Raw genomic sequence first — 22,840 nt, forward strand, 5'->3', positions numbered from 1 at the left:
ATGAGTCTGAGATAAAAACTACCGTAAATGTGATGGCTCTGTTTTAAAGACTTCTTCCTTTTCTAATGGGAGGGAGGGCTTAAAGTGGGAGCACTCCTTAAAATATTTTCTTCAAAAGTTTCCAACCCCCCTGGCTGCTTTGCAACCTGTAAAGAAAAGGTAAGGTGGATGTTCCTTTTTTGACCATCAGGTTCCTAAATCTATGAGTTAGTAGTAGGGATCTGGGGAGTTGTAGAGCAAAAAAACTCTAATGTTTCCAAGCTCTACTTAGTACTCAGAAAATAATTGATTGTAAGCAACAAGGCATCTGTAAGTAATCTCTTCCAAGTTCTGGGATGTGGAAGAGGCCGGGGGGGGGGGGGGAGACTCAAAGAGAACTGCTCTTTAGTTTTTTATGAAGGGGCTAATCTTCCTCTGAATATTTTGGTCAACTTGGTCCCTAGGTCATAGTTTTAAATTACAGGCTCATAACTTACTTTTAAAAGGGTCAATGAGTACAGTGATTCAAAAGGGGAAAGGCAGAGGAAGAAGAGACTTCCTCAAGGAGAAGGAGTAAAGATGGGCATGGAGAAAGCATGAAGTACTAAATTGCCTCACCATTCTGCACAATACCAAACCCATGCTTTAGTTCCAGGACTTAATTTTTCTTTTTTCTTTGTAAAGAGTAGCACCCAGACAAGTATCTAAGAATATTCACTACAAGACTCATTGTTCAATGAACTTTTTTAACCTCCATACTACAGATAATTCTGCAAGGCTTGGGTTTAGAACCAGATTTTGAATAGTATCATCTGTGGAGCAGATATTACACGGATTTGTGTTGTATTTTGAAATGTATATAGTTTTAGCTATCTGCATTTAATTACCGCTAGGAAAACATATAGCACTATCATTGTTTGTGGCTCTTTATGAGCTCCATGGTGCAATATTGCAGTTAAAATGCTGTACCGCAGTCAAGCCTCTGCTCACAACCTGAGTTCAATCCTGATGGATTCTGGTAGCCAGCTCAAGGTTGACTCAGCCTTCCACCCTTCCATGAATACTCAGCTTGCTGGAGGAGCAAAGTTGTTTGTATAAAGTGGTGCCCCGCTTGACGACGATAATCCATTCCAGGAAAATCGCTGTTAAGCGAAATCGTCGTCAAGTGAAAAAAAACCCATTGGAATGGATTGAAAACCAGTCAATGCGTTCCAATGGGGAAATACCTCATCGTCCAGCAAAGACTGCCCATAGAGAACTGCCAATCACCTGTTTAAAACCGCTGTCTTCCGAAGCAGGGGTCTGGAAAGCAGCCATTTTGAGAAGGGAGGGAAGCCATTTTATGAAGGAAAGCCATTTTGCGGAGCCGAAAAAATCGGTGTTTAGCGAACAAACACTCCTAATTGACGTCAAGCGAAAAAAACCCATTGGAACCATCGTTTTGCAATTGCAACAGTGATCGCAAAAAACTCATCGTACAGTGATTTTGACGTCATATGGGGTAAGCGTCAAGCGGGGCACCACTGTAATTATGTCGTAAACTAGCCAGAGGGTACTTTAGCACTCTGGGGTGCTATATAAGCCAAAAAAACAACTTTATGCTCCTCAAAGGCCAAAATCATTTCAAAACACTCAAAATTTCAGCAGTGGGAAAGTGACAAAGAAAGAGTAGAAGGGACAGTCTGAATAAAAATGTAGTTTTGTCAATTTTATAAGCAAATGCCATGACAGACATGCAATCCTGGTAGCATTATAAACCATCCAAAGCACTGAGACAGAAGTAACAAATCACTGACTCTTAACAGGATTCATAATTATGAATCTGTCAATCACATTTGGCCTTCCTCAACATCCCAGCTTGGAAACATTACATTTTGGACTGCAGCTCCCATAATCTCCAGCTACCATGGCCTAATAACAAGTTACAAATAACACAAAGAGAAAAATCACTATATTAAGACCTGGTGAGTCTTGAGAGTGAAAGTGGCTGTTACTTGTGTACAGCTTTACGTTCTTTAAGTTTGAAGGTAAAAACCTTCAAAGAATAAACTTTGTAAACATTAAGGAAATAGATGTTCTAAAAATAGAAATACAAAATTGGTATGTTTCACAACAGCCCTTAGACAAGAATGAATGAATGAATAACTGACTGTTTAATTTGGGCCTTTCCAATGTACAATTCTTTGGCCTATGATTTCTTTTGAAAAAATTATTTAGTCTGTTCTTAAAAGACTACAGCAGCCTGTCAATCAAAGTGTAAAATCTGGCATTAACCTGAAGAAAGGAAATTTTACTAAAACTGAAAGGGCAACTTTCAAAACAGAAGAGAACAACATAAAACCATCACACAGAAATGTAAAGTGATAGTTAAAAATTCCTTTCTTCACTTTTTCCAGTGTTCTAACTGATGCTACATGTACTTTAAAAACTATCCACTCATAAGAGAAGTCTAAATTCTCTCATTGAATAAAATGGTCACATGACACTAAACTTTACCCTGCTAATCTTAGATTACAGTTCAGTCTTCCAAAAGAAGAGAAATGAAGAACCATACTTCAAGTATGTGAATCAACTCTTTAAAAAAATAAGCAGCTGTGGTCCACTTGCCATATTTGTATGTAAAATATTAAAAGAGTTAACAGAGATGTAAAATTTCTTTGAGGAAAAAAAGGCTAAAGAAGATAGGACAGTCTAAATCACTTACCTGTTGAAGTCACAGGCGCACTTAGAATGTGATATCCATTTTGTCGCAAAGGGTTAAAACAATGAGAGTCCCCTGATAGAGCATCGCTGTTGACAGATGTGTCTATTGCTCTGTAACAGTCTCCATAATGGAAACAGTTCTGTATAGAGTGAAAGCTGCCTTGATAACCTGCAAGCAGATGTTATGTAGAAACAGTTATACTGGAAGAATGCATTTGGCTTGTCTGCTTTAATTGTGTGCTACAACCATCAGCGCCTAAGTATTTATATTCAAAATTTAACATGATGTGTGCTGTTAAAAAGTTTCCAGCCTTGCACAGATTGTTTTCTAGGTTAGTTCCCCCGCCCCCAAGGCTTGATTCAAACTGCTTTCTGTATGTGGAAAAAGGAGGCTTGGTGCCTCCACCCACAGTGCTGGGACAAATGCTGGGGCCATTGTTGGGAGTCACCACTGCAGCTAATATGACAACAAGCAGAGCTCCAGGACTGCTTGGGGCTTATTTGGTAGCAAGTACTGCCCTGTTAATAATGGCAATCAGGCTTCCATGCCTTCCTGTAAAGCACTCACTACGTATTAGAAATCTGGCATCAACTAGATGTAAGCTCAAAACCATTTTCTCCACTTAACTGGAAGTGGATGCAGTATTACTACCACACCAGAGAACACAGAAAGAAACACTATGTAAGACTGACAGCTAGGTGTGAGTCATGACTAGATTTTGACAACAGGCATGTACTTTGAGTATCATAAAGGCTACTGTTTTTCCTGCAACAAAATGTATGTTGTTGAACCAGAATTATAAATTCTGTAAATTATGAAGGAGGTGAATTCAGACAGATTATTCTTGACCTCTCTAAATAGCCATAACTTGTGTGCATCGCAAAAAATTGGTATAAAGCTTCAGAAAAATGAAATCAAGCAATTCCTATAATGAAAAAATTTACACAATACATGATTACAAATATGCCAGCACCCTCCTGAGCTTCCAGTAAGTGGAATACCCTGCCAACCTGGTGCCAGGAGCTCACACTGCTTCTGCAAGTATTGCCGTTCTATAAGTGTAATAAGGTGTTTTTTTTTTTCCATGGAGATCTCTTTCACCATGGCAATACTTGTGCATGCAGTCCAATTCTCCTATTATGCTTGGCCAGATTTATGAAAGTTTCTATATTGGCTTAAAATGGAACATCCATGTTGAGTGATATTCCGTTTTTAAATATTAGAAGTACATAGACTGGGGAGACACAATAGCACTTTTCAGATATTTGAAAGTCAGTCAAACAAAGGAGGGGAAGGATCTGTTCTAAATTCTCCCCCTTGATTGCGGTTCTATTGCGACTAGAACCAAAGGCGCTGAAAATGATAACTGTGGGTGCATGGAGGAGGAGGAGCCCTGTGCAGAGGGAGAGCAGAGTTGCATGCAGGCACACACCTTAGAGGGAACTTTGCTGTGGACCAAATTCATGGAATACAATCTCCAGTTTTTTCATCCAAAAGGAAGAAGAAACAGTGAAGGTTGATGACCTTATCGTCATCCCTCTCTGGGGTGCTTTAAGTGATGATTTCCCTGTTTTGGGAAGGGCTGGACTCAATAACCTCTCCACTCTCTTGCAGCCCTACTCTTTTGTGATTCTATGATGCCAAAATATTTCTATTTATGCCCAAGGAGCTTGTTGTTGTTTGTTGTTTAGTCATTATCTCATATTCAACTCTTCACGCCAGGCCATCCTCTCTTCCACTGTCTCCCGGAGTTGGGTCAAATTCATGTTGGTAGCTTCAGTGACACTGTCCAACCATCTCGTCCTCTGTCGTCCCCTTCTCCTTTTGCCTTCACACTTTCCCAACATCAGGGTCTTTTCCAGGGAGTCTTCTCTTCTCATGAGATGGCCAAAGTATTGGAGCCTCAGCTTCAGGATCTGTCCTTCCAGTGAGCACTCAGGCTTGATTTCCTTTAGATGAATAGGTTTGTTCTCTTTGCAGTCCAGGGGACTCTCAAGAGTCTTCTCCAGTACCACAATTCAAAAGCATCAATTCTTCGGCAGTCAGCCTTCTTTATGGTCCAGCTCTCATTTCCATGCATTGCTACTGGAAAAACCACAACTTTGACTATGTGGATCTTTGTCAGCAAGGTGATGTCTCTGCTTTTTAAGATGCTGTCTAGGTTTGTCATCGCTTTCCTCCCATGAAGCAGGCGTCTTTTAATTTTGTGCTGCTGTCACCGTCTGCAGTGATCATGGAGCCCAAGAAGGTAAAATCTGCCACTGCCTCCATATCTTCCCCTTCTGTTTGCCAGGAGGTGATGGGACCAGTGGCCATGATCTTGGTTTTTCTCATGTTGAGCTTCAGACCATATTGGCACTCTCCTTTTTCACCCTCATTAAGAGGTTCTTTAATTCCTTCTCATTTTCTGCCATCAGAGTGGTATCATCTCCATATCTGAGATTGGTGATATTTGTTCCAGCAATCTTAATTCCGGTTTGGGATTCATCCAGTCCTGCCTTTCGCATGATGTATTCTGCATGTAAGTTAAATAAGCCAGGGGACAATATACAGCCTTGTTGTACTCCTTTCCCAATTTTGAACCAATCAGTTGTTCCATATCCACTGCCAAGCAATTTGGTCCCGAGGTCGTCTGCCCCTGCTAACTGTTGCTTCCTGTCCCACATATAGATTTCTCAAGAGATAGATAAGGTGGTCAGACATTCCCATGTCTTTAAGAACTTGCCATAGTTTGTTGTGGTCCGCACAATCAAAGGCTTTTGCAAAGTCAATGAAGCAGAAGTAGACTTTTTTGAATTCTCTGGCTTTCTCCATAATCCAGCACATGTTAGCAATTTGGTCTCGAGTTCCTCTGCCCCTTCGAAATCCAGCTTGTACTTCTGGGAGTTCTCAGTCCACATACTGCTGAAGCCTACCTTGTAGGATTTTGAGCATAACCTTGCTAGCGTTTGAAATGAGTGCAATTGTACGATAGTTGGAGCATTCTTTGGGATTAGGATGTAGACTGATCTTTTCCAATCCTCTGGCCACTGCTGAGTTTTCCAAACTTGCTGGCATATTGAGTATAGCACCTTAACAGTGTAATCTTTTAAGATTTTAAAGAGTTCCACTGGAATGCCATCACCTCCACTGGCCTTGTTGTGAGACAAGCTTTCTAAGGCCCACTTGACTTCACTCTCCAGGGTGTCTGGCTCAAGGTCAGCAACCACACTATCTGGCTTGTCTGGGTTATCCAAATCCTTCTGGTATAATTCCTCTGTGTATTCTTGCCACCTCTTCTTGATGTCTTCTGCTTCTGTGAGGTCCCTACCATTTTTGTCCTTTATGATGTACATCTTTGCACAAAATGTTCCTTTAAGATCTCCAATTTTTAGAACAGATCTCTAGTTTTTCCATTTCTATTATTTTCCTCTATATCTTTGCACTGTTCATTTAAGAAGGGCCTCTTGTCTCTTCTTGCTATTCTTTGGAAGTCTGCATTCAATTTTCTGTAACTTTCCCTATCTCCCTTGCATTTTGTTTCCCTTCTCTTCTCTGCTGTTTGTAAGCCCTTGTTGGGCAGCCACTTTGCTTTCTTGACTTTCCTTTTCTTTGGGATGGTGTTTTTTTTTTTGCTGCCTCCTGTACAGTGTTACGAGCCTTCATCCATAGTTCTTCCGGCACTCTGTCCACCAAGTCTAGTTCCTTAAAACTGTTCTTCACTTCCACTGTGTATTCATAAGGGATTTGGTTTAGATTATACCTGACTAGCCAAGTGGTTTTTCCTACTTCGTTTAGTTTAAGCTTGAATTTTGGTATAAGAAGCTTACCGTTATTTTAATCAACTACTTCCTATTTGTAGATTCAGCTTTATTCCTTGATAAGAACTGGGAGGGTGATTCTATAGCTTCTTAATTGCTCTTGGATAGTTTCTGAACTGCGTAGCTTGCTGCGGTCAGGTACAGCTATGATTTGAGAGAATTTTCTTTTTCTTCTGCCCCCTTTCCTGTTCTATAATGCCCAGGTTGATGAAAGTCTTACAGGACCCAAAAGCAAATGCCTGTTTGTGAGACTTTAGTGGTCTGATAAATATGTTGTCTTTTGGATTGTGTAACAGGACCACACAGCTTTTTTATCTTTTTCATTGGATTATGGAAGACATCTCAAGATCCAGTCTCCTCAAAATTTCACTGGATTCTAATCCCATTCACCTCCAACTGAAAAAAACACATCATTTTCTTCCCCTATAGCATAAAGCCTACACACATTTAACAACCACTTTTTTAGCGTGTGGAGTAATACACTTCTGCTACAGATACAATGCCAGTATCTGTAGCAGAGAAAATGTCTATAAACTGAATGCTAGGTTCTTTATGGTGTGTGTCCTTTCTTTGGCATTAAGCAAGGCATGCCTGGATAGAGATTCAAAAAGCTTTTCTGAGAGGCTAGTCAACTCTTTCACTCAGAGCGTTGGAGGAAAGGGGTTTATTTAAGTGATGTTGAGGGGGATCCTCATTAACCTGCCATAAAGTTCTCTGCACACATTGCTCAAACTCCAACAAGCACTTCTAAAGGGAAAAGACCATAATATCTGCTAGTCTGCCCTGTATGGAAATCATCTGGAGATGATCCCATGATAGTTATCTTATTTCTCTCTTGAGATCCAAATTAGGTGAGACACTCAGGTGAGGAGTGGAGAGCTGCTTGTGCATATTTGTCCTGTCTCCTGCCAACGAAACACATAATGTAGATTTCTGGGAAAGGGCAGCCTACACAAGTGTGATCACACACAGAATCGCTCTACTGTCTTTCCACTCCTGTCACTGTTTTGCTTTGCAGGAACTTATCCTTCTGATATTTCACTATGGACATTCTGTCTGTCACTCCTGGACACGCTTCATGCTACTCATCCTTCCAACGTGATATCACTGTAATTGTTTAAAGGGGTAAAGGATGGAAAAAAAATGCTCTTGTGGGTTCTGCTTTGGGCTTTTTTTACATTTTATTCCTAAATTCTTAGAGATTTCATGGTTCTGTGTGCCAAAGCGTCTTTCAAGATGTAACAGAGTAACAGCAGGAGCTTAAAATGAGGTTCAGATCCCTTAATGATAGTGCAATTAACAACCACATGTGGCTGAGTATAGAAAATCTAAACATGGAGTATTCTAAATGGGCTTCAACCTCTTAAAAAGCTAAAATACAAACCATTCTATGAAACAGTATAAAACTGGTTTTTTCCCCTCTCCAAAGAGAGAGAGAGAGAGAGAGAGAGAGAGAGAGACTTTTCATAGAGATACATTTCTATTTGTTTTAAGAAATATAGCACATTCTGGCAGCTGCAGCTGAGCCGACATTCCCACCACCCTCCCACCCGAACAGATTTCAGGCATTCCTTCAGGTTGTCAAATTTAAATCAAATCTGTGGCAGCTAATTTCCAATGAAGAATTTCCCAAACACCCTGTCGGTTTAAATGATCACTGTTAAATGTTTTATGTGGAATAAAATATAGAAGTATAACAGTTAATAAAGGAATAGACTATGCTCCAAACATAACATTCAGTTACAATTTTGCTTTGAATGTGACACAGAAAGGCTGTACTTAACCACATCACAGCATACACTGGTTGCCTCCATTTCCCTCAAGCCACAAACTAAAAATCTAAAGCACTTTTTAAACGAATGATGTAATGAGGAAATTATTGGAATATGTCTATTAAGTGCCAATTCATTCATGTCATTTCACTTAAATGTATGTGCCCAAATAAGTCAAACTCGTCAAATTACATAAAATCTTTATGAAAAGACATCATGCAAGATATAAATAGCTATGCTATTGCGTTTAAGATGCCAAATTCCTTCATTGCATAACAATTTCCATCTGATCTTACTTTATGTTTAAGCCAGAATTCACATCCATAACTTGTCCAAAGATTTATTCCAGAGTTACAACAGCTAGGCAGAACAAAGATATGCATATGTCCTTTTTAAAATATAACTAATTTTGCATTTGGTTGACCCTTTAGATTTTCATTGTTAGATTTTAAAAAAGAATAACAAAACTTAATACATGCTACAAACATTTCAGTTTTACAGTTGGATTTAACTTTTTCAAACATGGAGAACCAGTCTTTGCTGTCTGCTGTGCTTCCACTATACTTTAGGGGATTCTACTAGTAAAAACTAGTATTTTTATATCACCTTATATCTGCAGATCCTCTTGTGTTACTTCTCAAGATACAACATGATCAAGTCATTTCATGATCAAGTAATTTTCTTCTACTTCCTTCTCTCCATATCTAATTTGATTAAGAGATCTAGAAATTACAAAGGCTTGAACATATTTTGTGTCCTTCTGATTTGCTTAGGAAAGGCATTGAAATTGTCTTAAGTATAAAAATTATTTTAATGATACTGAACACTCTTACAGTACAGTGCTATAAACATCTGCTCTGAAGTAAGTCCTACTGATTTCAATGAGAATTATTACATAATTGTACATAGGATTGCAACATTAATGATATTTTCCCAGCTTGAAATTTAAATAACATGTTGGTTTTTAGCTGCCATTACAAATGACTGCTTTTTAAAAAGCGTTCCAGTACACAATCATCAGAAAAAAATATGTCTCTCAAGAACGTCAGGCTACTTTCTAACCAAATAAATTCAGCTCCTAGTTACACTGGTAAAAGAACTCGTACAGTGGGGTCTCGACTTACAAACTTAATCCGTATTGGAAGGCAGTTCTCCGGTCGAAAAGTTCTTAAGTCGAATCTGCATTTCCCATAGGAATGCATTGAAAACCATTTAATCCGTATCTGCTCTTTTCGTCCATAGAAACTAATGGGAAGCTGCTATTCCGCCTTCTGCCACTAGAGGGGGATAATTTTTTCTTTTTTCCTTTTGACCTAAGATGACTTAGCTTTAAAAAAGGGGGGGGGAAAGAGTTCGTAACTCGAATCTAAGTTCGTAAGTCGAGTCCATATACTCCTATGAGAGCGGTTCGTAAGTCGAAACGTTCGTATGTCGAGCCATTCATAAGTCGAGACCCCACTGTATATGAACTGCTCTTAGCTGCAATTGCATCTATGTTTTTAAAAAGTTGATCACATGATGCATAGCGGCTTTTTTCACCCCTCACATTATTCTGTTTGAAAGTGCATCATTTAACTTTCTCCTGGCAGGGTTGTTTACTTTAGCTTGAGGCTGAATTGCAATTTAATGCCTCAAATGTATTTAATTTAATTAATTTATTTAATTAATTTATATGCCGCCCACACTACCCAAAGGTCTCTGGGCGGCTTACAATCAAATTGCCCCAGTGTCCCTTGTTCTCCCCCCATAAATTGCTCCTGCCTGATCACCCTCTGCCACCCTGCTTCGTGCCTCCCTGTCCCCGTGCTCAACCTCCATGTCCAATCATGCCCACCTCAACAAGAGCCACGAAGGAAGAAGGACAGGCAGGTACAGGAAGCCTGAAAGAAATGTGGCCGGTCCAGTGCCAGGTTGGAGGAGCAAAAAAGTTGTCTTCGTTGGGGAAGGATCTGAGACAAAGATCCTCATGGATCCACATGATTTCTATGTAAGATCATCCCCAAAACAATCTCAGCCATAGGAACCATCTCTGTTCACAAACTGGATAGTGGTTTGTCAATGTTAAAATTATGGGGATTGAGCAGGATCCATGCTTGGATCAGTGTTTTTGCACCATTGTAAAGCCAGACACCCCTGACTTCTCTGTTGTATTCTGTGGATACAAATGGAGCATTAGCCCTTGCTCTCCCCCCACTCACATCACAGAGCAGTTGGGGCGAGTGGCCAGCATGAGGACAGAATGAGCAAGCCTCAAGTCAGACAATTTAAAAAGCCTGTGTAGCCCCCCTAAAACACAGCTTAAAACATATTAAGTTTTCCCAAGAGGAGCAGTGTAAAAATGTGATGCTTCAACCACTGTCTCAAAGGGAGAGAAAGTCATACACCATGTGACTTATCACATGACTTTCCTATCGCAGCAAAAAAAAAACTATGCATATTGCGGGGTTAATCAGTAGTGTAGATAAACCCACAGAGTATCATAATAGTTCAGCACTGTTCTCTGTGTTTGTTCCAGGTGAAATTTCCCTGTGGCTTCATAGTTAGTTTCTTACTGTAATGAGGCTGTACATTACTACAACTCACCACAAATTTGCTGTTGTGCTTCAATTGAACTTGTTTCTTCAAACCAAGTAATTTATTTAAATGTCTGCTCAAGTCAGCTTTTGTGTAGGTACAAATAACATGTAGCAATTTGCTCTGTTTCTTGTTTTTAATGGTACACTAGAATGATAATGGATGGGATATGGTGACGCTGCTGGTTAAACCGCAGAAGCCTCTGTGCTGCAGGGTCAGATGACCAGCAGTCGTAAGATCGAATCCACGCAACGGAGTGAGCTCCTGTCGCTTGTCCCAGCTCCTGCCAACCTAGCAGTTCGAAAGCATGTAAAGATGCAAATAGATAAGTAGGTACCACCATGGGAAGATAATGGTGTTCCGTGTCTAGTTGCGCTGGCGACGTGACCACGGAAACTGTCTACAAACAAAGGCTGGCTCTACGGAATGAGCACCACGTCCTAGAGTCGGACATGACTGGACTAAATGTCAAGGGGAACCTTTACCTAGAATGAGAATTGATTTATAATTTTTAATTTTTTTTAAAGCCTCCTGCTCCAGCTTCTAGAACAGGATGTGCCAAAAGCAACAAATCTATCAGTTTAGCACAAAAATCTTCATAAGGCTCCTCAGCACATTGGCAGAATAATCTCACTATCATGCTGCAAGTGTGACAAGCCATCTAATGAGTGAAGGGCAAAAGCAGAGTTGTAAGAGCTGCAAATGGCAAGTTTGCTTTTGAGATGCAGGTTCAAATCCTTTTAATTGTGTGTATAAATGATTTGTTTCACATGGACTTTTTTTGCTGTTTGCACAGGAGGGTATTCACTCCCCACTCAAATAAGCAAAAAGTCTTGTTGTTTAGAACAAAGTGATCTCTGGCTTGTGCTTCCGCAAGGTTGAGATCATGTGGAGCACACCTATGGAGGTGTTATATTTTGTGCTTGGCAAGAGAATGTGACCATGATATCTACATTTTGAAAAAAATCTTATTGCTCACACAAATGGTCAGCTTTTTCCTAGCCACTGGAAAGCACTTTATAACAAAAGAACCTCTGATGCTCAATGGAAGATATCCTATTCACATTTTGATAAAGGAAAAACTAGACTGCTTCTCTTGTAATGGTCCTCTGGCTTGTGACTGGAGCAGATATGGGTATGCTCCACCCCAAAATTCTGGGGCAAACCACTCCAGCCCTTAAATCGTTGGTCTCCTCCCCAAACCTCATAATGTGGTTTTGACATAAGCAAACAAAACTATAGATGCTATGGATAGATGTTGTGAGCACTCCCTCTTGCCTCAACCACTCAGAAGCACTTCATTACTATAACCTACAGGTTATCAGCTTTATCTTTTCTGTTGTAGAAGTGATAGATATGTTTCCTAACAAATATAACTAAGAATACAATAAAATATTATGAAAAAAACCCAATAACAAGCCTCAAATCATTTGACTGTTCTTTTCTTGTATGCAACAGACATACAGCAGGCCTCCACGAACACATACTCTGTGAAGCTGTGGGAGCATTACAACTTGCCTTGCCCAAGCTATATGGGGAGAAGGGCTTATTAAGCACAGGATGTATGAAAGGAAACTGTCTCAAGTTGACTCAGCACTGCTGTTTTGCTCTAGCTCGAGAGCTTCGCAACCCCATTTCCAAAGGCTGAACAATCACAGTCTACAGGATCAAGGCAAGACAACTGCCCCACAAGACTCAACCACTGTGCACTGGATGTCCACTTCTTCAGCAAGGAGTTCTCTCTTGTTGCAAGGTTAATTGCAGATATGAAAAGTGAAACAAACAGAAATTTGGCAACTCTAAACATAGCATGCTATACAGAGTTTCCACATCTGCTTTTAAACTACTACTGCATTTGTATATGTCAAAATTGATCTGTGCATTTTATTTACATCTGTTATCTCACCAAGCATGACCACTTTTGCCAATCAAAAAATGGCAAGTAATCCTTTATGCCTTTCTTGTGATTTGTACTACACTCTTCTGTTTAAGTAAAAAAGGAAGCATTCCAGATACAAGAGAAATGTGGTAGATCCATTATATTGCTGTCATTTGTTACGCAGGAAAGCACTACAGCCAAATGACCTAAAATGCAAAACAATAGGGGAAATCTACCAGGATCTCTGGATACAACTGAAGATTATAAGAAACAACATCTGAATATCACTTTCCCTTTCCCCATCTGTAATGATACAACTTGTGTCCCAGCGTCATGATACATTACAAGTTGCCTTCACTAGCTGGCAGCAGCTAGAGACCCATGGCAAAATGTCATGTGCTATACATATCTTAGAACAGCCCTTGAAGAGTTCTCCATTTCTTGTACATATGGTACATTCTTCTTTCTACATATCTGTGCTTATATAAATGTATACATTCAGAAAAATAAAAATAAGCATATAGTTACCTTGTGGTCCCTGCTGTGTAGGTTGGTTCTGAAAATGCGTGTATGGTTTATTTGCTGAGAAATGCTGCCCATTTGGAGATTGGCTGTGTGATGATGGTGAGCTGTGCTTCTGAAGATGGGAGGGAGCAACTACCGTTTTCAGTGGATTAATAAGAGGAGGATGAATATTTGGAACAATCCTAGAACAAGAGAAGAGTGAGCAAGATTATCAGCTTGATGCCATCTTATTATGGGCACATAAAACACCCCAACAATATAACTACGGTTATTGTTGTTTTAATTTAAATTTTTACTTACAAATGTTGGGAGTTTAAAAGGACAGCTACAGAAATTTTACAAATTATGTTAGCAAAAATAGCCAACAGTTTTAACAATCAAATTCCAGTCACTTCTTATTGTAGAGAAGATATATATATAAGCAGGTAGTTGATTCTCTTATTGAGTGTATTTTCTTCCCTGAGGGGTTTTTTTTTAATTGGGCAGAAATGTCCTGACTATTTTTTGTTTTTCTTTTGTAAAGCTTCCTATATACAAACTCAGCATTCAGCGAATTATAGAGTTGGATGGGATCCCAAATGTCATCAAGTCCAACTCTTTGCCAAAGCAGGAAATCCATGCCTCTAATATCTGTTTAAAAATTACATATTGATGTATACACTAGCCTCTGTTCTGCAAGTGGCTCTCTGAACAGTTTGACAAGTACAGTACCATTTATTAGGCTTGAGTACATGGATTAAGCAGCTATTGCACCCAGGCTGCAGGCAAGTTAATGTCTATTCTCCATAAAGTCAAGCCCTCTGGATCTGAAACATGGCATAAGGGAAGGGTTTTATAATAGATCCTTCTCCCCTTCATGTTATGGTCCAGCTACTTTTTGCCAACCTGAACCTGTTTGGCAATGAGACTGTCCATTTGGTACCCCCTCTCTGTCAAGGAAATTGTCTCAGGTAGACTATCAAGAAGAAGCAATTTTTGCAATATAAGTGTATGAAAGGTTTAACTCAGTCCACCATGCGGTGCCTAATTGGTGTGAAGGCAGCACCGAGTTTAACTATTGCTGAAATTAAAGATGCATTCTTGCACAGAATGTGCCTGTTTTGAATGATAAAGGCAGAATGGTAATGTAATTTATATAATTACCATATAAATCAAAGACGTTATGTTACATATTTTGCCAGTCTCGGTTCAAAAAAGTACACATGGGGATGAGAAAATGCATTTCCTTCTTTTGCACCCAAAATTTAAAAAAAATCCAAAGTGATATCCATCTTAAATATAAAAAGATCTGTGAATTGTGGCAAATTCATTCACAACAAGTTACAGTGAAATTCTGACCCACATATGCCAGCCAGATTCAGGAGGAACAGTTTGTTCTAGCAGGGAGAAGATTATGTTATACCTCCTTGCCTCATATCTTCATAGCCTGTAAGTGATTAGTTACATGTAACATAATTATCTAAAGCTAGCTGCTTTCTGGGTAGCAAGTAATGGAGTGAGTACTTCTAAAGTACTACAGTAAAGGTTATCTAACAAATAGTTACTTTAGGGCAGTGGTGTCGAACTGTGGCCCTCCAGATGTTCTTGGACTTCAACTCCCAGAAGCCTTCACCACCACCTCTGCTGGCCAGGATTTCTGGGAGTTGAAGGCCATCTGGAGGGCCACAGTTCGACACCACTGCTTTAGGGTATAATGAATAACTTTAAAGGCATTTTAACTGGAGTTTTTCAGGTTTCATGCTACTCTTATAGTTCTCTTATAAGTAACAAGGGAAAGATTCTTTGGTTGTGCCTTTTGTATTTTTGTGAATGTTTACAAGGTACAATATCAGAACTGGCCACTAGATGGACAAGGTTTAAATCTTTGTATGTTTAAGAGAATTAAAATGATTATGGGGGAAGCAAGAGAAAAGTACAGTGGTGCCTTGCTTAACGATTGCCTCATTTAGCGATGAATTCGCATAACGATGTTTTTTTTAGAAAATAATATGCACCATTTAACAATGTTTCCTATGGGCGATTTTCGCTTAGCGAAGTTTGGGACCATGCTTCACATTGCAAATGCGTTTTTAGGTCCCCTGCTTCACATAACGATGTTTGTTTTTTCATTTTAAAAAGTATCTTAAAATGGTCAAAACGGTTCTAAATGCTTGGATTCGTTAGAGCACCTTCTAAAACGGGTGCAAACTTAATTTGGCTTTGATCTGACTTTTCGTTAATTTTTGCTGAATTTTTTTCTCCCCCATAGGAAACAATGGAGCTGTCAAAATTTGACAGCTCCATTGTTTCCTATGGGGGAGAAAAAAATTCACAAAGAATTAACGAAAAGTCAGCAACTGTTTTAAATGCTTGGGTTCGTTAGAGGACCTTCTAAATCGTGTGCAAGCTAAGTTTGGCTTTGTTCTGAGTCTTCGTTAATTTTTTGTGAATTTTTTCCTCCCCCATAGGAAATAATGGAGCTGTCAAATTTCGACAGCTGTCAAAAGTTGGTGGGGGAGAAAAAATTCAGCAAAAATTAACGAAAAGTCAGATCAAAGCCAAATTAAGTTTGCACCCGTTTTAGAAGGTGCAGAAGCTATTCCAAGCATTTAAAACCGTTTTTGACCCTTTTATGACACACTTAAATTTGCAAAAATTGACTTCGCTAAACCATTGAAATGCATTGAATAGGCTTCAATGCATTTCAATTGGGGAACCGCGTTTCACTCAACAATGTTTCCTATGGCGTTTTTCGCTTAAGGACGGCAATCCGTTCCAATTGGAACGGATTAACCGGTTTTCAATGCATTCCTATAGGAAATGGTGTTTCGCAGAACAATGGTTTCACACAGCGATGAATTTTTTGGAACCAATTGACATTGTTGTGCGAGGCACCACTGTACTTGGAAAATGAAAGTACTATTAAAATGGAGCCTGAACTTTGTTGCTTTCAGAATAATATGGTATTTTTTTCAAAACAGCTGGCCAGCTCTGGGAAAGCAAAATTAATGAATTAAACAATCCTGGCAACTGAATGAATGTTTTCGTTTTAATCTGAAAATTTAAGAGATGAGATTAATATAAACAGCAGGTGAATGAATGGAAAAGGAGTACTGTATGATTTTACAGTGCTATCTTTTGTAAAATGTCAGATCGTGAGATGTAGGTATTAAGATTCCACATTATTTTTAGACTGGCAGTGACACCACATACAAAAGCCAACATTAGAAAAAGACAGTCATAACAAAAATATCTGCAAACATTTAATTCCTAGCTCAGGAACGGTGATCTATGCAGAATATATGGACAGATTATGGTAGCACATCAAACTGTTTCCTACTGTTGTAAGACTGGGATAAAAAGGTAAGAAATTGTTTATGAAAAAAAGGAAAAGGAAACAATTGGTAAGAGTATAAATATGTAGAGATAGGGCATGCACAATCAACGGAGCATGGCATTCAACACATCACAACTCCACGCTACTTTGGGTAACAGACAACAAAGAACAACAATCAATATGGATTTTCTAATAGACTAACTGATTTGACTGAGTGAGAACATTATTTAATCATTTTAATGTCTGTGCAAGAATGTGTGTTTAAAGGTGAAGAAAGTTATTTTCTTTAATACGTTTTTTCTTTTAACATCTTTTGCATTTTTAATATGCTTCATAAGTGCTGCTAGAGTTACAATGCTTTTTCTATTCACTAATGTGTTCTAGAGATGTATTCTTTTTTTTCATGGATTTCTAAAAATCCTCCCCTTTAAAGTTAGTCTTCTCAATCTGTTCCTGACAAGAGAAAATACAGCACAGCATGAGTAATTGGTAACTACTTTAAGGAAATATAAAACTGAAAGATGGAGAAATTTCCTTCTCCTTTGCTGATATTTGAAGGTAAAATACAACCACAACAGAGACATGGATGTTTCCAACGTGAACACTGTTTTACTTTGTTGTTGTTTTGGAAGGAAAGCTTTGACTGTCATACTCTCCTCTCAGACAATGGGTCCCAATAATTATTCCATCATCTCAGCAGGCAGAAAATCATATCCAGAGTCCAATCCATCTGTACTCTGTATCAAATAAATTCCTATATATTTTGTGATGTGGTGACTGCCTGCACTTCAAACTATTTACAAAGTACTGTCAAATAGTATATAATAAATGCTGGCTTTGAGAGTGATTACTGAACACTGATACACACAAAAAGATAATAATACAGTAAAATCTTGGAGAAGGGTCAGTGCATATACAGTGGTGCCCCACTTGACGATTACCTCATTAGACGAAATCACTTAACGACGTGTTTTTTGCGATCGCTTTTGCAATCGCAAAACAATGTTTAGATAGGGAAAATTCGCTTTACGATGATCAGTTCCCTGCTTCAGGAACCGATTTTTAGCTTTATGACGATCAGAAAACAGCTGATCATCGGGTTTCAGAATGGCCGCCCGCTGTTTAAAATGGCTCCCCACTGTGTTTAGGAAGGCTTTTTTGCAAGACAGGCACCAGAAAATGGCTGCCCTATGGAGGATCTTCGCTGGACACTGAGGTATTTCGCCCATTGGAACGCATTGAACCGGTTTTCAATGCATTTCAATGGGCTTTTTCATTTCACTTGACGAGGATTTTGTTCTACAGCGATTTTGCTGGAACGGATTATCCTCGTCAAGCGAGGCACCACAGTACTGTGTTGCACCACTGATGTTAGCCACTCATAATGCCATAATGTGTCATGTCAAAACAGGATATACACAGTGTCACAGTTCAACTTTCCCTGAGAACTTGTCCCAAGGTCACAGAAGGGCAGTGTGCCATAATGACCATAGGAGGACATCCTGACTATTGTGACATCCAAGTGTCTCATCTGTATACAGTAACTGGAAATGCAACTGTGCGGCTGATGTTGGCCTTGGCCTCCAGTGACACATCCTTACATTTGATGGCCTTTTCTAGTTCCTTTATAACTGTCCTTCCAAGTCTCAGTGTTCTGCTGATTTCTAGGCTCCATTTGGATTGATGACTGAATCAAGAAACACAACATCTTTAACAATTTAAATTTCTTCATTTTCAACATTCAAGACGTTCAGTTCTTCTGTAGCCATGATTTTTGTCCTTTTAATGTTCATTTGCAATCCTGCTTTTGCACATTTTTCTTTCATCTTTACCAGTTTCAAGCTATTGCACTTTTTGCCAGCAATATGGTGTAATCTGTATATCTTGAATTATTGTTTCTTCCACTAATTTTCATCCCTCCATCAACAAAGTTTCATGCAACATGCTCCAGTTGCCAACCTGTATTTGCCATGTGATCTACAGCTTCTTCCTTTCTGGAATCCAGCCTGAACATGGACAAATCTCACTTAAAATAAGATGAAAAGTTTTGGTTGCAATGGTTTCAGTGTCACCTTGTTCGCATGGGAAATCAATGCAATGATCCTATAGTCACTGCACCCCTTAGCATTTCCTTTCTTAAGGAATGGAATGTGGACTGTTGTTTTGTTTTCCATATTTCTTACTATATTCTTGTTAGGAATTTGACATATATGGTCTCCGTAGCCTGGAATTGTTCTATTGGTATCCCACCTGTTCCTAGTTAATCATTTTTTCCAAGCGCTTTGAGAGTGGCTCTCATTTTACTTTCTACAACTAGAGGCTCTTCATCATAACATTCTTCCTGAAAATAATCTGCCATCCTTTAATTGCTTTTACATAGTTCCGCAGTATATTGTTTCTACCTTGTTTTTATTTTATCCAGGTCTGATAGTATATTCCCCTGTTAATCTTTCAGCATCTCTAATCTAGGGGCTTTAATATGGTGAGGGTGCTTGAAAGTGCCAGGGAAGCTGAGAGCAATTTCATCAGGAGGCTTCTTGGTTCTGTGACAGATCTAAACTATTGGAAGCATTAGCCAAGGCAGAATGGTCAAAGGCGAGGCACCAGAAGAAGATGTACCTATACTCTTCAGGATCAGCCATTGCTTCAACAGAAGAGAATGAGTAGTCCCATTGGTGATGGGAGCGCAGAAACTCCTGAAGGGCAGCAAGTGGGTAGCAGCAGTAACAGAAGGTGGCACTAGCAAGAAGATCCATCACTGAAAATGGCAGTGACACTCAAGCTAATTTTTGTAAGTACTTCCCAGACAAAGACAAAGTTTAACTACTTCTGAATATTTCTTACCTTTAAAATACTATGATCAGACAATACAAGATGAAACAAGATATAGTGCTGGAAGATGAGACTCCCAAGTCGGCTATTGGGGAAGAGCAAAGGACAAATATGAATAGCACTCACTAATGAAGTAGCTAGATCTGAAAAGACAACTACTGGCTGATGTGCAAAGATGTGAAAGTAAAAGTCTGATGCATGACAAACACAACTGAAACACAAAATTTTAGAAGTTTGACTCAAGGGAAAATGGGAAGAGTAAAGCAAGAAATTGAACATTTAAACACTGCAGCACTGGTGAATTCAAAGTACATACAAAGAATATATTTGCATTAATAAAGCCAACTGATTGTGAACCAAAAGAACTATGCATTGAAACCAGAGATGTTATCAGAGAAGAATACCAAAACGCTATTTGAGTAGTCAAAAGAAAATAAACTTTGATATGGATTACTTAGGAAACACTGAAAATTGTTACTGATTTGCAAGAAGAAGAAAAAATAAAAGTGAAGTAAGGTCAGAATTCTAAATGGAACTTTTCATCAACTTTATGGAAACTAGCTCAATACAAGTTTGGCAATCCTAGACTACAGTAGTAAAATAACTTCACCACTTCATGAACAATCTTATTAGCCATTATTGTCTAAACAAGCTTTAAAAGAACAACATAATACTTGTGAACTACAAAAATAACATTCAGAATGTTTCCCTTACAATATAGATAATATAAATATATAATTAAAATGTATTTAAGGCAGCTGAAAGATCGAGAAATCAGAGCAAAGTGGACAGAAAAAAGGATCAGGAAAGAGAAAAGGCAGCACTGATTTTCATCTCTTGCCATAATATTAAAAATGATGTGCAAAGCCGTACTAATCTGGTTTCTGGATGATGCCAAGTTTCTTGCCCCATGTTTCTTTTCTGGGTCCTGCCCTAAGGGAATTTCTGTCAGCACAAGCTCAGGAAACAGTTATACTGTTCAGATTTTACAAAAAGAAAAAAAACTCTCTCTAGTTTGGTGAACTTCCCTACTAATCAGTCCCAGGTGCCTCTGCCTCACAGAATACACAGGAATCCTTCAACAGTAGGATACCAAATCACTCATTGCAGTTTACTCTTTCGGAGATCTATTTTATTCTGTGTTTTTTTTTGTGATTGTAAGGAATACACAAACATACTGTTGAGTTGTAAAATAATCTACACAATGCTGGAATGGAACTCGGACTTCGCTTGGTGACTAAACACAAACTGAGCAATAGGCATCCTTTTCCCTCATGGATAAAGGCTACTTGCCTCAGGATCTAGCTGACTGCAATAGAATGTAATTTTAGCCAAGGTCAGAGTGACCAAGAGTTCCACATTCATTCCCTTCTTCCAATAGCATAAAATCCAAGACGCTTGTTTGACGTCCTTCTAGTTCATAACAGATGCCCTATCTAAAAATTGCAACAAAACAACAATGCTCAAATCATAGTGGTGACAAAAAAAGTTAACGAAATGTTATTAGTGGAATGGAAAACTGAAGTAATACTATGTCTTTAACACCCATCTCTATAAATTAAAATTGTAAAGATTTAAAGGCTATTTCTGGATGTAGCAGAAATTATACTATACATTTTAAGCCTCATGACTTTATACAGAAATTTGCTTCTAAAGCTTCAATTTCTTCTGTTCTTTAAAATTATGATCTTTTTTTAAAAAAAGTAGTTGAAGATAGGATCAAGGACATGTTGGTCTGTCAGCTTGTCACTCTACAACACCTGTTTATATCATATTAGCATAATGTCTGTATCCACAAGTGGTGCTGCATGTTGTTCATTAACATTCTGAACCAAGATAAACCAATCTCCTATCAAGTAAAAATTAAACCAATTAGTTTATTTTTCTTAAAAGAGCCAGTTCTTCTTTAGGTAGACAGCTGTACTGAGGCTGTAGAGTGGGGAGGGCTGAAAAAAGGCCAGCACTGTAGAAGAAAAAGCAGTGGTATAGTGCCATATGGAAGGCCTATAGGATGTAGACATCCTATAGCAGAGGGGTGAGGAGCATGGCAAGCCTAAATCAGATTCTCAAAAAAGATTTTTACAGCAAGGAACTTGAGTTGCAGGACAGGAGATTTCTGTTGAACAAAAAAGAAATGCAGTTTAAAAACTGGAATCAACTGCCTGGAGGTGGCCTCTCCCACATGGGAAGCTGTTTCTCCTTCACTCATCTGCCATTTTCTAGAGATAGTCTAGCTTTAGATTTCTGGGGCCAAATAGGAAATCCCTCATTTCTTCCTATGTAATAAGAGATCTTCATAGCAATCTCCAGGATTTCTGGTCAGTCTACCATGGAGATTAGTTCAACCCGAGTTATTTTCTTTCGCAACATGGTACAATTAGGAATATGTATTTTATACAAATATAGGTATATGTTGGTTATGGAAAACAGGTAGTTCCACAAATTCTGTTGATAGTTCTTTCAGCAGGTTTGCTTGCACACCATGCGTTGTTCCGCCATATAGATTTTCAAAGTCATAATGGGTCTTTTACCTGAAAATATTTTAGCTGTGAGCAACGGGCCTTTTGTTTCTGGGAAGAACGTTGGACTGGTGTATTCACTGATTTGTACAGAGGAGCATTCAATCTATTGGAAGCAGCAACCAGTTTTATATCCAGGAATTCAATGCAGCTATTACGAGAGCTATAAATGTATTCTGTTCTGTCTGAGAGAAGGTAAAGCTTTATCTATTTCCTACCAACACAGAGCCATATCCTTCTTAAACTATTCTTTGTTTTTAAACAGTGATGGCAGAATTGGTCTTTAATATACATAAAAATCTTTTTAGCTAAAAGAATTGCCATATGTTTTATATTTAGTAAGAAGAATTTTCTGTATTGTGCCACTTTCTTTGCCACAAGCAGCCTGTCTAATCTCTGTAAGGCAGTCCTCTCATAAACGACACTAAAATCCTAACTATCAGACCCCATGTCCAATTAGGGGAACCAAGTAATCCTTCCAAATGTTCTTTTAAATCTATTCCTAGAATTGTGCAGCTAAACAAAGATAACAAAAATACTATACACAGGGGACATATCAATCTCCCTTGTTCATATAATACAGTACTTTGAGCTGTCCAAGTAAGGAGGGAAATGTTGGTTCTGTTGAAATGGACTGACTTCAACACATGGTCTAGTTTTGCTTTTACTTTCAAATTTATGTTGAACTCATTAATACAAGCCCATTATTTAGGAATATTTATTTAAACGGGAAGGATTACATTCTGAAATGTCTCACAGTGAATATGCACAAAATCTTCACAAATATTTAAGGCAAAACTGCAAATTTGAACATGACTGCCATTCCCACATGCAAAAATACTACATGAAAAGCACAAAGCTGGTGCAATCCCTTTTTAAAAGCTAAGGTTTGAGATACAGTGGTGCCTCGACCTAAGAACATCCCGACTTATGACCATTT

At 38.7% G+C, this 22,840-nt stretch overlaps 1 protein-coding gene and 1 long non-coding RNA gene across 6 annotated transcripts in view; one reads left to right on the top strand and one right to left on the bottom strand.

Annotated features, from left to right (window-relative positions):
* Positions 1–22,840, top strand: part of LOC144589056 (uncharacterized) — a 60,306-nt gene that overhangs the window by 22,906 nt on the left and 14,560 nt on the right. Inside the window, exon 3 of one of the 2 annotated variants that reach the window (XR_013544934.1) lies at positions 12,288–13,858. The exons of the other annotated variant lie outside the window; for it this stretch is intronic. This is a non-coding gene — a long non-coding RNA (uncharacterized LOC144589056). Of the gene's footprint in view, positions 1–12,287; positions 13,859–22,840 lie in introns of those variants that run through there. 2 annotated transcript variants of the gene reach the window in all.
* The window catches only part of GLIS1 (GLIS family zinc finger 1), a 240,837-nt gene that overhangs the window by 7,455 nt on the left and 210,542 nt on the right, over positions 1–22,840 (bottom strand). For all 4 annotated transcript variants that reach the window (XM_072997638.2, XM_072997639.2, XM_072997640.2 and 1 more), the window contains 2 exons: positions 13,237–13,415; positions 2,684–2,851 (listed from right to left, as the gene is read on the bottom strand). In XM_072997638.2, coding sequence (XP_072853739.2) covers positions 2,684–2,851; positions 13,237–13,415 — 347 coding nt within the window. The remainder of the gene's footprint in view (positions 1–2,683; positions 2,852–13,236; positions 13,416–22,840) is intronic.

The sequence above is a fragment of the Pogona vitticeps genome, chromosome 4 (assembly GCF_051106095.1).
Source record: "Pogona vitticeps strain Pit_001003342236 chromosome 4, PviZW2.1, whole genome shotgun sequence".
NCBI classification, from domain to species: Eukaryota; Metazoa; Chordata; class Lepidosauria; order Squamata; family Agamidae; genus Pogona; species Pogona vitticeps.